The following is a 12,970-nucleotide window of genomic DNA, read 5'->3' as shown; positions in this document are numbered from 1 at the left end:
GCTGAGCGCTCGCTCCCCGAGGAGGAGTGGAGGGCTGTAATCGGAGACATCTACCAGTGCAAGCTCTGCAACTACAACACCCAGCTAAAAGCCAACTTCCAGCTCCACTGCAAGACCGACAAGCACATGCAGAAGTACCAGCTGGTGGCCCACATCAAAGAAGGGGGCAAGCCCAACCAGTGGAGGCTGAAGTGCATCGCCATTGGCAACCCGGTGCACCTGAAGTGCAATGCCTGTGACTACTACAGCAACAGCGTGGAGAAGCTGCACCTACACGCAGCTAACCAGAGACACGAAGCGGCACTGAAACTCTATAAGGTACGTGGCTTCACAAGCTTTACTGCTGATGCTCAACAGATCAGTGTGCATGTCCTCCCGTGTTGTGATTTTCTCTCCTGTTATGGGAAAACACGGATAGATTGTTTGTCCAGTTGAATGCACATACGCGTATACAGTACACAGACATCTCATATGTTTTGTATCTGCTGGGGTTGAGAAGATGTGGGCGATTCAGACAAAACATTGGCTCCTATTGGCCTTATCCAAAAAAAATAAATAAATGTAAACAAAACCAATAAACATAGAAACCACTGTTTCTGGTTCAAGCCAGCCATTCTGATTTGACGTCAGTTGTATCCTTTTCTACCCAGTGGATGCAAGATAAACGCAGGTCATGGGGTTTTGTCCTCAAGAACCTTCGCTGTCTGATCTCAGGCGTCATTAGTCGACCTGTAAATTTGATTTATGCTTATTGTCTTCCCCCTCCTCCTGCCCTGTACTGTCCTGTTAATCTGTGAGAGTCTGTGTAGTCTTACAGCGAGGAATCTACCAGTCAGCCCATTTGCATCATGTCTTTGAAAATCAAAGTTAATTGAATTTGTGCAAAAATATCAATAAACTCCAGTGACATGGGCAGATATAATTGTTGTTTTCAAAATCGTCGCTTGCTTTAATCTGTGTTGTCGTCCATCAAATGACAGCAGGTTTCTACCTCTTGTAAACAGCTGAGGTGATGGCGTGTTTGTGTGGAGGGGGTGGGAGGGGGATTTATTTTATTTTTAGTATGTGCTGTTTACAAAGGCACTGTGATGTTGTTTTGAAGTGAGAATATTACATTATGTAGGAGATGTGTTGTTTTATATTACAGAGTGAGATTTTAGCTGCTTGGCTGGTAACTGATATTTATGAGACTATGGGGTGGGGGGGGGGTTTCAGGGAAGGGCAGTGATGTCTCATCCTGTATCTAAGTGCTTTTGGGTGTTGACTTGGTTGGTGTGATTGTCTGAAACAGTAATGCTGATGTCTTGAAATCATAGACCAACATTATATCACTGACTCATTAGGGTTAGTTTTCAGTATAAACTTTATTAGCGTAATAAGGATCTACTCACTGGCATTAGTCACGTTTAGCAAACAGTGCTAAAGAGCTGTCCTTGCCTGTGTATTTAGAAAAGTTAATTGAGTGACTGACAATGACCAGTGAGACTACACAGGAAAGGGTAGTCATTATTAGCCCCTTTTTAATATCCTGGCGTGTTCCCAAATGAAATATAAGTGAGGGAAAAATAGAAATATGAAAAAATGAACCATTATTTAATCTTTTGGAGGTCTCACTTTATTCATGTACTCGGACAGAGTAATGTGGCTGTTAGTAACCTAACAACAAAGAGTAAATCCTGCAACGAGTGAAGTCAGCGTGAGCCAAATGAAGCCCTGAAAGAACTGCATGTGGAATTTTGAGGCCTAGCATCAGAGAATGGATCCATGGGAAGGTTTTGAAATCCTTAGCCGTTTAAAACGGGGGGAGGGAGGGCTCTAGTAATTCTCTAAGCAAATAAAAAAGGTTCCATGGCAACAAAGAGCATTTCACATCATGTAGGAAGAAGAGTATATTGGAGATTAGAGGGTGAGAAAGGCCTAGCTTGAAGCATGTTCTCAATAGTTCCAAGTTGTTGCCACATCCGCGTACAAGGCAATGTTTGTGGTCTCTGTAGAGAAATGTCTAAGGGTTCACTCATACAAGTGGGGTCGGCATTTCCCTGTTGAATGTTTTAATAAAGAGTCATCATGATATGATCTCACTTGCTACATTTTTTGTGAATTATAAAAATATTGTTACAGCTTTCACCACAACCAACACCCCCCCCCCCATCCCCAATGTGGGAATTCAATGTTTTAGTTGCGTTTTCATATTTCATCTTGCTTCTGTGTCAACTTCCAAACCTGTGCAAATGAATCAAGAGTAATGAAATTTATGGTTGTCTGGTTGGAGATAATCTTTTTGATCTACATAGGTCTTTGCCGATCTTTTGATGTTCCTCCCATCTGAAGGAGAATTGAATGCGTGAAAATAGGTGCGCTTATTTTGGGGGAAAGCCCAAGCCAGAACCGTGACTACTGGATCCTTTTATAATCTGGGAATTTGTAGGGAGCAGTTGAATGTTTCTGGCCGTGTTTCCTTGTGTGAACGACCTTTCCCAGATGTGTGAAGTTTAAAATAATGCTTCATGCTTTGGTTTTTACTTCTCTTTTTTTACGGCTCTGTAGTGTAATTTCTGTGAAGCCGGAATGTTTAGAAGAAAAAAAGCGAGGTGAAACTGGAGCTTTACTCCGTTTCCTGACACTATATTTATTTATCCTCTTTCTTGCTGGGCGGGAGGCAGGTGGACTTACATAAGAGGCATGCTGTTCTTTGATAGAGAGGGGGCCACTTTTTGACTCGGGAGAGGTGAAAGGTTCTCTGCTCAACTCTCACCCTTTGCTCAGCTGCCCCTACCTTAAACGGGGGTTTGTGGGGGGAGAAAAAAATCTGTTTTACAGATGCGGTTTTAATGGGTTTGGCAGGAATAAGAATATTTTAGTCATAGACATGTGGTAGTAAAACAAAAACGATTTCTTTATTTGACCAAAAAAACACCTCTTCTTTTATGTTTTAAGGTGAAAGGCATATGGGATTGGGTGGTTTGGCCAAACACACAAAAGAACAAAGTGTTGATGACCTTCCCATATGGCCTTGGAACAGAGAATATCTTTATGACTGAAAAAAATGATTGAAGATACAAACAAAAGCATATTCAGTTTTTTTTATTACTGCTTTGTACCTTCAGACTTTCACTGAGGGGAATTCTGATCTTTGGTTTTCCAGACATTAAATAAGCCTAAATTACATTAGCAGTACAATGTTTCCTTCTTTTGCAAGTGCTCAGCAGGTAAATGTAGGCGCTATCCCGCCTTACACTGAACATTCATGAAAGGTGGCTGTTCCTTGGCAGGGTTTGTATCGAAGCTTTCACCCGCCCTCTTAATGCAAATTACAGGCTGGTACCGTGCTCGGCTTTTTTTTGAAGTCAGAGAAATAAGCCTCCGCTTCAAAACGGTGTTGCGTTTCAGGAAAATCATTTGCTCCCTTTTTTTTTGTTTTGATACTGGCTGAAGATGGTGGAAGCCAACAGATTTATGGTAACTTCTGCATGGTTAAATTTAGATTTGTGTAAATATGTCAAGAGCATTTGAAAGATACCTCCATGCTCTGTAAAAATGTCAGGAAATGTGCGTCGCTGTAAAAGCATTGGCTCCGGCATGGCTTGGGTCGTTTAGAACCAAGAATGTTCATGGTCAGTGTGCTCGAAAGCCTATGCAAGGAAATGCAAATACCATGCCGCACCTGTTCCTCAGCTGGGCCTGCTCTCCAGAGGGCTTTTTTTTAACTGGAGGATGTCCAGTGCGCATCTCCGGGTGAGAGTCAGGAGCTATGAACTGCTTAATTACACCAACCTCCCCTTTTTCCCCAGCATCTATCATCAGTCAAGCAGAATGGCCTGTCTGGAGCCCACCAGTCCATTTCCATATTTGTGTCCCCCCCTCCCCAGCCCCCTTTTGAACCCACCGGGGCCCCGGTGCATATAATGCTCATCTTTATCATACAGGCAGGGAGAGATGGAGTGGGAAGATGGTGCCTGGCCGACTCTCGCTCCCGTCCCCTTCCCTGGGGAGCACCGGATAGGCCATCTCATTATCCATGATATGGATGGCAACACCATTGGTCGGGGCAGGGAAATGAGAAGGGAAATTAAAAAGGGGGGGGGGGGGAGGGAGAGAGCCAGGACTGGGGTCTCAAATTCATCAAAAGAAAAGGGGTTTTAAAGGTTTTTTTTTTTCTCCTTTCATTCTGCATATTTATACCCTTATATTTTACAAAAAAGGTTTTTTTTCCCCTCTCTTTTTTTCTTATACATATCGCCATCAAGATGGCGGCGTGGTGACGGGAGTGTCATTAACCCGGCAGTTATACCACATTCATTACAGGAGGTCAGCCCCGATCCTCTCATTTGAAAATCAAATGCCCCATATATATGCAGTTCTAATTATTGGACTGTCATTTCGTCCAATATGATTGTAAAATGGACAGGAGATTGAGCCGAATGTATTTGCATAAAAAGTCATTGTATTTCTAAAGAATGAAAAAAGCCTATATCAAATGTCCCCCCCTCCTATATTCACACGAAGACACATATACCTAAATATTTCTCATATTCTCCCTCCTCTTTTTTTAATTAGATTTTTGTTAGTTGTTCCAAGATTTGAACAATCGGTAAAATAATTCCCATATCACTATTTTGGTGACTCAAGGATTTCACCTGTTTTAGAAATCTTTGCACATCTGAAAGAGTTAATAAATAAAGAATAAAAAAAACAGAAGAAATATTGTGAAGCATTAATGCAGAATTGAGAAAAAAAATCTTTGCTGTCTTTTATGTACCGTAGCGGGGCGGGAGGGAGGGAAGAGAAACTTGTGAAGCGGAGAAAGAATTTACGGACCGGCGTAAAGCGCTATAAGGCCACAAACAAACCTAGCGCGGAACAAATATTAAGACGATTCTCCATGAATAAATGCATTTGATTGCTGCCGTCCGCCTGGCTCCCCCCCCCCCCACACACGGTGAAAGGGCGCAGATTATTCAAATCGTCTCAGCTTTCACCTGCACGTAGATTACAATGAAAATCTTTCAGAGGTTTGGGAGCGGGGAGGGGGATAATTAAAGCATAAAGACAGATGAGTGTGAGGACACAAAGGAAAGAGTTTAGCCTGGCCTTCTTTCATTAATCCCCCTTAGTTATTAAATAGAATTTCTTGTATTCTTTTCCATGGTCATAACCAGATGGTCATTTCAGCACTTGAGGGCAGAAGCCTCGGTCCAAAACTGTGCGCTGATTGACACTCGGTGCATATTGTTTAATTGCACCAAACCCCCCCCCCCCCCCCCCCCCCCCCCGGCCCTCCACCCACCCACTTTCGTGTGCTGGGAGGTACCATTTTGCGATGCACTGATATTAATAACCAGATGTGGTCTTCTTCCTGGTCCCAGGGTCAGACAGGCTCGCCAGGTCAGTCCATTTGTCTGTGTGCAGGAACTGTGAAGCCTATTGAGGGTGACAGGTATGGGAACGATAGCAGGGCTGGCTACTTACAGACCACCAAACGGGAACGTTGCACTGCTGGGAACAAAGAGTGGCAGGAGTTTGTCTTTTTTTTCTCTCTCTCTCCCTCTCCCTCTCCCATTCCCCACCCCCCTCTCAATTTCTCGTGGGATTTGAAACCGGCTTAACAAAGGACGACTCCCAATCCGGTGATAAGAGCAACACATTTTGTGAAAGAAATATACGTATGCATAGACACAATAAGCTGTTTGTAAAGATAACTTTAAAATGAATTTGAACTTTTAATGAAGCGGTTACCTTATGGCTTTGCCAGTGTACTCTGTGCTGCCTATTTGAGGTCTAGTTATTGGATGGTAGTTGTAGAATAATGGTTCCATAGTACTTTTGATACACTCTCTGTGAATATTCAGTACATTTTTCTTTTTGAAAAATGTCTTGCCTTAACAGAAACCCATTTTGTGGTCATGTAAAAATATGATTCCTGTAGGCTGCAAGGTACAAATGGACTAATGACCAAATTCACACATGGTGCAAAACTAACCAAGTCACCAAAGGAAGGAGTATGTGCGTAATTGATTTTCAAATTTCAGAAAAATCAATATGGTTTGATTTTGCGTAATAGTGCCATTGGAAAAAATACAATAAAAAAATAATAATATAAAATGTGCTATTATAGACCAATAGCAGAATTGCTGCCTTTTTTGCAGTTTTGTACACATCATCAGACACAGACAGTATAAAGCATTCCTGTCGTAATTGATTTTAAACATTAGGTGCTCACTGAATAGATAAGCAGTGTGTGATATTCGATTACAGAGTACGGAACTCATTTAACCTCCTCTGCTATCCTGGCCAGGATTTCCAACACAATGCAATTTACCTCCCTTAGGTTCAGTAGGATTAGGCTGCTACTAGTAATCCTTAATACTTTGAAATAGACCTGATAGAACTCCCACTTACTTGTTTGGGATTATGCTCATGAATTTCAGCACATTTAGTTAAATTAACCCGTCGAATTATCATTTTTTTTAATTGTTAAAAATGCTTAAAAGCATTCCGCACGGCCAGATGGACAATGCTTTTTTTAATACGTGCTCTAATACAGTGCATTAGCATTAAGCAAGTGATTTTTTGTTTCTATTTGGAATTATATGTATTCTGTTATGTATCCCTTTCATAATGTGCCAGCTTTCTGTTTGGCCTGCTTTGTTCCCTCCCTGTGATGATTTTTTTGCTAAAGGTGCAGTTATTAGAAAGGGAGAATGGGTTGTTTTCTTGATTCTCCTGGTGAACAAAGGGAAACATCTCAGTAATCTTCAAAGTGGTCATTGGTATGTTGAGTGGACCCTGGTATGCCGACCGGCTAAACCTTTTCTCTGAAAAACAATGTAGTTCCTATTATGAGCGATGACTGCATAAACAGTAGCCTGGAGCATTGGAGATATTGGTAGTATCAAGTTACCTTGCGGTGGTCTGAAAATAGGAGATATTTAACTTCCACATGAATGAGTATGTATATGTTTATAGATAATTAGTATGTGGGTGTGTGATATACTTACATATAATTATATGCATTTGTCTTCTTCACAAAGTGAAGGATTGGGCCAGTTGTCCCAGGGGGTGGCTTGCTGCGGATTCTCTGCTGAAAATATGCGCAGCACATAATAAGAAAGACTTTCAAAGACTAAAGGGAGCAAACGAGCAGAATTTGCAGTCGGAGATCTGTTCCTCCTCCCGATCTTGTTACCCTCGGTTTGAGATTCGCTCTTCCTCGGTTGCTCGCAAACCTGCACCTAATTTCAACAGGATGCAAATCAGGGCACAGCCTCCATGTCGCGTTGGAGGGAAGGCGGCAGATGGAAGATGAAAGCAAGGTGTTTAAATAGGATGGCATGCGGGGCCCAAGCCCCTACCTGCTCGCTGTTTATCAGATGAGGTAGGCGGGATCTCTTTCAGTGGCTTGATGGGGAATGGGGTATGGGGGGCGAGGGGGGGGGGGGGGGGGGGTGGGGGGGGGGATTGGGCTGTGAGTTTCTGTATTGTCAGCTGCTCCTGTGCTGTGGGATGGGAGGCACTGATACTTCAGGCTTCTGCAAGGGGGCCTGGCTTGTTGATCTGTGCTCCTGGCTTCTTTCTAAGGGGCCGAGGTAAACCTCCAATGATCATGCAGTTTCAGACCCTGTGTTTGGCTGGCTTATCTGAAGTCACCTGGCTGTACTAAGGGTGCAGACACAACATTAAAAAAAATTGCCTTCATTCTTTTCTGTTGAAAGACATGCTCAGACTCTAGGGGCGAGTCAGTTTTAATACCAGACATTGATTTTCTTAAAGTGGCATCTACCTCTATAAGCATAAGTCCATGCAGTCCGGCTACATTAAAACCAGTCCCTTTAGCGCTCCTTGTATTAGAAACATATGTCACAGAGTATGGAAAAAATACTGCAGAAAAGAGACTGGAGATTCAGGACAGGAGATAAGGCTGCCTGCCATTTTGAATAGGAATTCAGCTGAAACTGCACTCTGCTATTCAGTCTGTGGAAACAAAGAGAAAGACAGATGGCTCACTTTACTTTAGTGATTGTAATTTGCTGTTCATTAAGAAAACGTCTCTCATGCCTATTCTTCATTTGGATCCATGGAATTATTATGTATATTTTCCCCCACACCCACTCGCCCCCTGGGAAATCCTTATTTAATTATTTTTATTTCCCTTTTGTGATTAGATACGAGGCGTGATCAGCTGAGTTGATTAGACAACAACAATTTCCTTAATAGCAAAATGATTCGCAATTTCAGATGGCTTTTCCCATTTTTCTGTCACCAACACTGATAAATGATGAGGTCTGTTTGGATGCAGATTTTACCTTGTTAGCTCAAGTGCACATGCAAATCACCGCTTTATTGATTAAAAAAATGATAATTTAAAATTGGAAAACAGAATGCTTGGCTGGCAACTTTTCATACTTTTGATAGTAGTACTCTTTTTAGCAGATACGTGGAAGGTTTGTTGTTTTCTTCCTCAGATGCAATATATGCTGGAGAGGCCTTTAAAATTCGTAGACGTCAGATTGATGTTTAACTGTTAAATAGTGTCTTTTCGTTACAGTGTGAGCTAATGGGCCCATGGAGCTGTTTATAACCTGCTACCTATTTAATGTCATATTGAGAACACCAAAGACAGTCTAATGTCTCTGTGCTGTTGCACACTTTTGTGACTTTTGAATCTAAACTTCTTTATTCCGCTCTTGCGCGGAAGGTTCTGGAAGCAGGGCAAATCTTACTTTGGCTCTGCTTTATATCATTGTCTCAAAACAAAAGAAACACTTAAAAGCATAAAGGAGGGGAAAGCCCTCAACATTTCACTGTAACCAATGTAATGAATAACCAAAAGAAAGATGTTAGATGAAACTTGTACAATCAAGACTTATGTAAATGGTTATGTTGCAAAGGCTGAAATGTACCAAAGGAATAATAATTCAATAGATGAGTGTACATGAGTTGAGGATCTCTGGACTTCTTCACCTCCTGTCAGAGAGCAGAAAGCTTTTAGTGTAAAATTCAGGTCAGTAGATTTAATGGGAAATAAGTGTTAAGGCGACAGATTTTAAATCACTTTAATATAAATACGCCTTCCCTTTCTTCCGGAATTTACTTTCTTTTAAGTTAATTTAAACAGCAGACGTGCACTTACGTCTGTCTTTGTAATTTTAGGGATTAGGAGAGTGAGGATTAAACACTGGGCCTTAAATCTTCCATATCAACTTTAAAAGGGAAATATAATATGCAAATCAAAGACATTCATTTTGTGTTTACATATTTTAATCCCTGTAATATAGTTTGTGAGCAGACAAGAACTGTTTCATGTATCAAGAATGGTAAACCCCTAGATGTTATTAAAAGGTTTTGTATACATTTTTATAAATGTTTAACATTCAGAATTATTTATAAATGGGAGGAAGTCCATACATGTTTTTGTCCATATATTCCTTATATTCTTTGTCAGAGAAACATCTTTACGTCCTCATTTCAGAGCTCTGATTGACTGAAACTACAAGTGAAATATTCCTGCAACATTCTGAAGTGAAAAAATATTGTGTAATCATCAACCATTCTCACAGTGTGGTTATATGTGGGTGAGAATTTATCATGAACGTGCAACTGTACACAAACAAGGGCGACCATTGTACTGTAGCCTGTGAGGATTTTTACTAGAATGGTGACTTCTTGAGTCTCTGATCATCTTTTGCTTTGGGGAGCTCTTTAAAATGTGGGTACACCTTACAGTGACCCCAGAACTATGTTTGACACATACACATTTTACCCAGAATGATGAGAGAAATCTCAGGGGGGTGAATGACATCATAGACCAATTTTTCTATGTAAGGAGAAGGTTTGTTTCAATCGACAGAATGGAGTACTGTGGAGAGAAATGAGTCCTTTCTGTTTGGTGCCAATAACTCCAAGATGCTACTTACTTGTAATTTTTTCATTCTCTATGGTGAGTGAAAAGGTACTGAAGTGAGTTATGCTCTTATGGTATCACGCAATAATGATATGGCCAATCAGAAATGTTAATATTTTGCAAACAGAATGGCGTAAAGCATTATGGGATAAGGCATAATAATAATAATGGAAGTGTGTAATAATTGCATTGTTTGTCATAGTCTGATGAATGGGAAGGGAAAAAAATTAACTTTGTTAAATGGTATTTACTTTTGAAATGAGGGAACGGAATCGGTATTAACTGCAGTCGATAAGGTATTGCACCACAAATCAATTCCTGTTCGATCGTCTAAGGTGTCTGGCGTGGTCGGACTGTTCCGGGGTTACACACCCACACGTGGGGCAAGTGTCTGTGCAGCACAAGGGGTACGAAGTGCATTTTAGGAAAAAAAAGGGTTTATTCTTTAAAGAAAAAGCTCTCGCAAGAAAAAAAAAAGCAGTTTTGGCTTCCCCTCTGTCAGTAAATCGGTAGATTTATACACTTACGATGAATGGTGTCCTTTTCCCTCCTCAGGGGGATATTTGGTTGAAGTGAGGCTTCCTAACATATGCATTGAATAATCTTGTCTGTAGCACCGGTCTGGCTGACGTGTTCTACTTCCTGAGTTGGTCTTAGGTGAGGGTGAGGGGGTGGGGGGGGCTGGGGTTTTGGGGGTAGGGATCCAGTTTGGGGAATTTTTTGTCCATATGGATGAGTAACTCCGGGAGCTCACAAGAGACTCGCTAGTCTTCTTTGCAACTTAAAAGTGTCGAGTGTCGCACTGTCATGGCAGAGTTTCGCAGACTTGAAACAGAATACTGGAACCCAGACTGGAGATCTTTGTTCGGACGCAGATTCGGGAGCGATTACTCTAAATGACAGGTTTGGGAGCCTATTTAACATTACAGTAGCTGTGGGATATTCATTTAGGAGAGACCCAGGGCGTGGTGTGTAAACTGGTCTCTCTGCCACCGCTCCTTAAAATAAGAACCACCTCAGAAATGAAAACAGCGCTGAAAGACACTTTGTACCATTTCACTCGGTGTACATTCACTTGGTGTACATTAGTCAGGGTGACTATTAGTGTTATTATTACATGGCCTAAACCAACACTACTCCAGTTTGGTTGGACCCCTTTACCCATGATCGCATCTGACATCTCGGATTAAAAAAAGAAATAAATAGGCAAAGCGATTTCAGATTCCTCCGGTACATTCTTTTTGAAATGTTTTGAGGGAGGAGAAAAGAATGGCGAGGATGGCTTTTCATTCCTGTTGTGTGACCCCAGTTTTGAAGGCAGAGTCTTTGTTTAATTCTCAGAGTGGAATGCTCAAGCATACCTTTCCTGGAACAATTTTGACTCGGGTTGCCAACTGCTACATTGCCACTGATATATCATTACATTTCTTTCTTCAGGCTCAAGTAGTGGTTATTGGTAACATGTGTTTGTAGGGTGTCAGTATTGATGGAATTTTATTCCTGGCCTATTTCCAAGCAATGCTGGTATGTGTTTAAAATACTTTGTGGAACAAAACCAGTTTTTTTTTTCCTTCTTGCTTGAGGCTCCAGAGTTTCACCGGAAACTGGTATAGTTCCAAAAGCATACAAATAAGTGAGTATTGCTGCAAAAATGTTGATGGATATAGATGGTTTAATTTCACCACATTGATGTTATTAGGAAATGTTTGTGGTGGTACGTGGTTCCAGAGTAATTATGTCAAGGCTTATTTTAGGCGCTTGTTCATTAGCTGGCTGATTCTTTAGTTAATGACAGGAAAAAGTCATGTTTACATAGAATGCGCTAATTTGTCTTTGGTTTAAAACCCTTTTCCCCTGCCCCAGACTTTCCGTGACTTTCTGTCTGATCATTTGTTAGTTGGCAATGGTGGGACAAAAAAAAAACCCAGTGCAGAAAAGATTTGCATTCCTTTGCCTTAGTGCCCATGTTGCTAATGAATCTGTTTTGTTACTGATGGTGGAACAAACTAAAAATCAAAAAATAAAAATCCAGTTCATGTTGGAAGACAGGGGTGGAGGAGCTGAAATGAGGTGTCTTGTAATCAGTGAAGTCAGCATAAATAAATAACTTGCTATTTCTATTAGAGCAGGGTAAAGTGAGCAAAGCAGTTGATTGGCACATGGGTGGGTTTGGCAGGTAAGGGATTCTCAGGTGCTGTCACTGTCTTATTTGCTTGCCTCCCTCGATAGCCACTCACCTGGCTGGCTTATTAGTTCCGAGCATACGCAGGCCTCCGAGCTCTGCCCACCAGGCAGCGCTTTCTAGGAAACAAGGGGCACTACTGCTGGCAGCGCACTGGCATTCTGGGAGGCACCCTGGGACAAGTCCTTAAATAAAATGATTGGTCCCATGGGGTGCAACTGTTGGTTGTTTGCCAAGCAGTAATCCAGAACAATTATCCATCAAAGAGATGGAGTGTTTCATCGTATTATTGTAGATGGGCCATCTGCAGCAATGTCTGTGGGACTGACTCCACTAGTGTTTTGGCATTTCGGTTAATTCCTGTACATATATTTTATGGATAATCTTTCCATGTTATTTGTTCCGTCTTTCCTTTCTTTCTTTTTTTTCTTTCAATTTCTTTCTTTTTTTAATGCCTCATTGTGTTGACCAGTTATCCAAAGCAGCAAACTCATTTTTGATTCAAGAAGTAAAGAAATCATATCACGAAATGAAGGTTTTTATTAATTTTCATTTTCAGTAAGTGCCAGCAGTAAACTGAAATTAGAAGAAAACTCAGGGGGAAAGTTATAAGTTACATGGTGCCACAAACATTTTGATTCCTGCAGTCAATGCAGCCACGTACTGTGCCTGGCCAGACTAAAAATGGTAAACTTAAACCTCATAAATCAGCCATCCGCAGGCTTGAGGTTCTGAATAGCCTGTACTTGTTGCCAGAATTGTCTATAAAAAGAAAAAGAAAAATACAGCATTTTAATATAGGCCTTAAACAAACTGCCAGGATTTTGCTGATTGTGATGAAATTTATATTTTTAAGTTATAAGCAGTTTTTTTTTCCATTCAGTGAA

General features: G+C 41.2%; 1 protein-coding gene across 4 annotated transcripts in view; it reads left to right on the top strand.

Annotated features, from left to right (window-relative positions):
- zfhx4 (zinc finger homeobox 4) overlaps nt 1–12,970 on the top strand; it is an 83,865-nt gene that overhangs the window by 25,356 nt on the left and 45,539 nt on the right. For all 4 annotated transcript variants that reach the window (XM_035414532.1, XM_035414531.1, XM_035414533.1 and 1 more), the window contains exon 3: nt 1–318. This exon is cut by the window's left edge and continues 185 nt beyond it. In XM_035414532.1, coding sequence (XP_035270423.1) covers nt 1–318 — 318 coding nt within the window. The remainder of the gene's footprint in view (nt 319–12,970) is intronic.

Source organism: Anguilla anguilla, chromosome 4 (genome assembly GCF_013347855.1).
Source record: "Anguilla anguilla isolate fAngAng1 chromosome 4, fAngAng1.pri, whole genome shotgun sequence".
Taxonomy (NCBI): Eukaryota; Metazoa; Chordata; class Actinopteri; order Anguilliformes; family Anguillidae; genus Anguilla; species Anguilla anguilla.
This window is presented reverse-complemented; position numbering and strand designations above follow the sequence as displayed.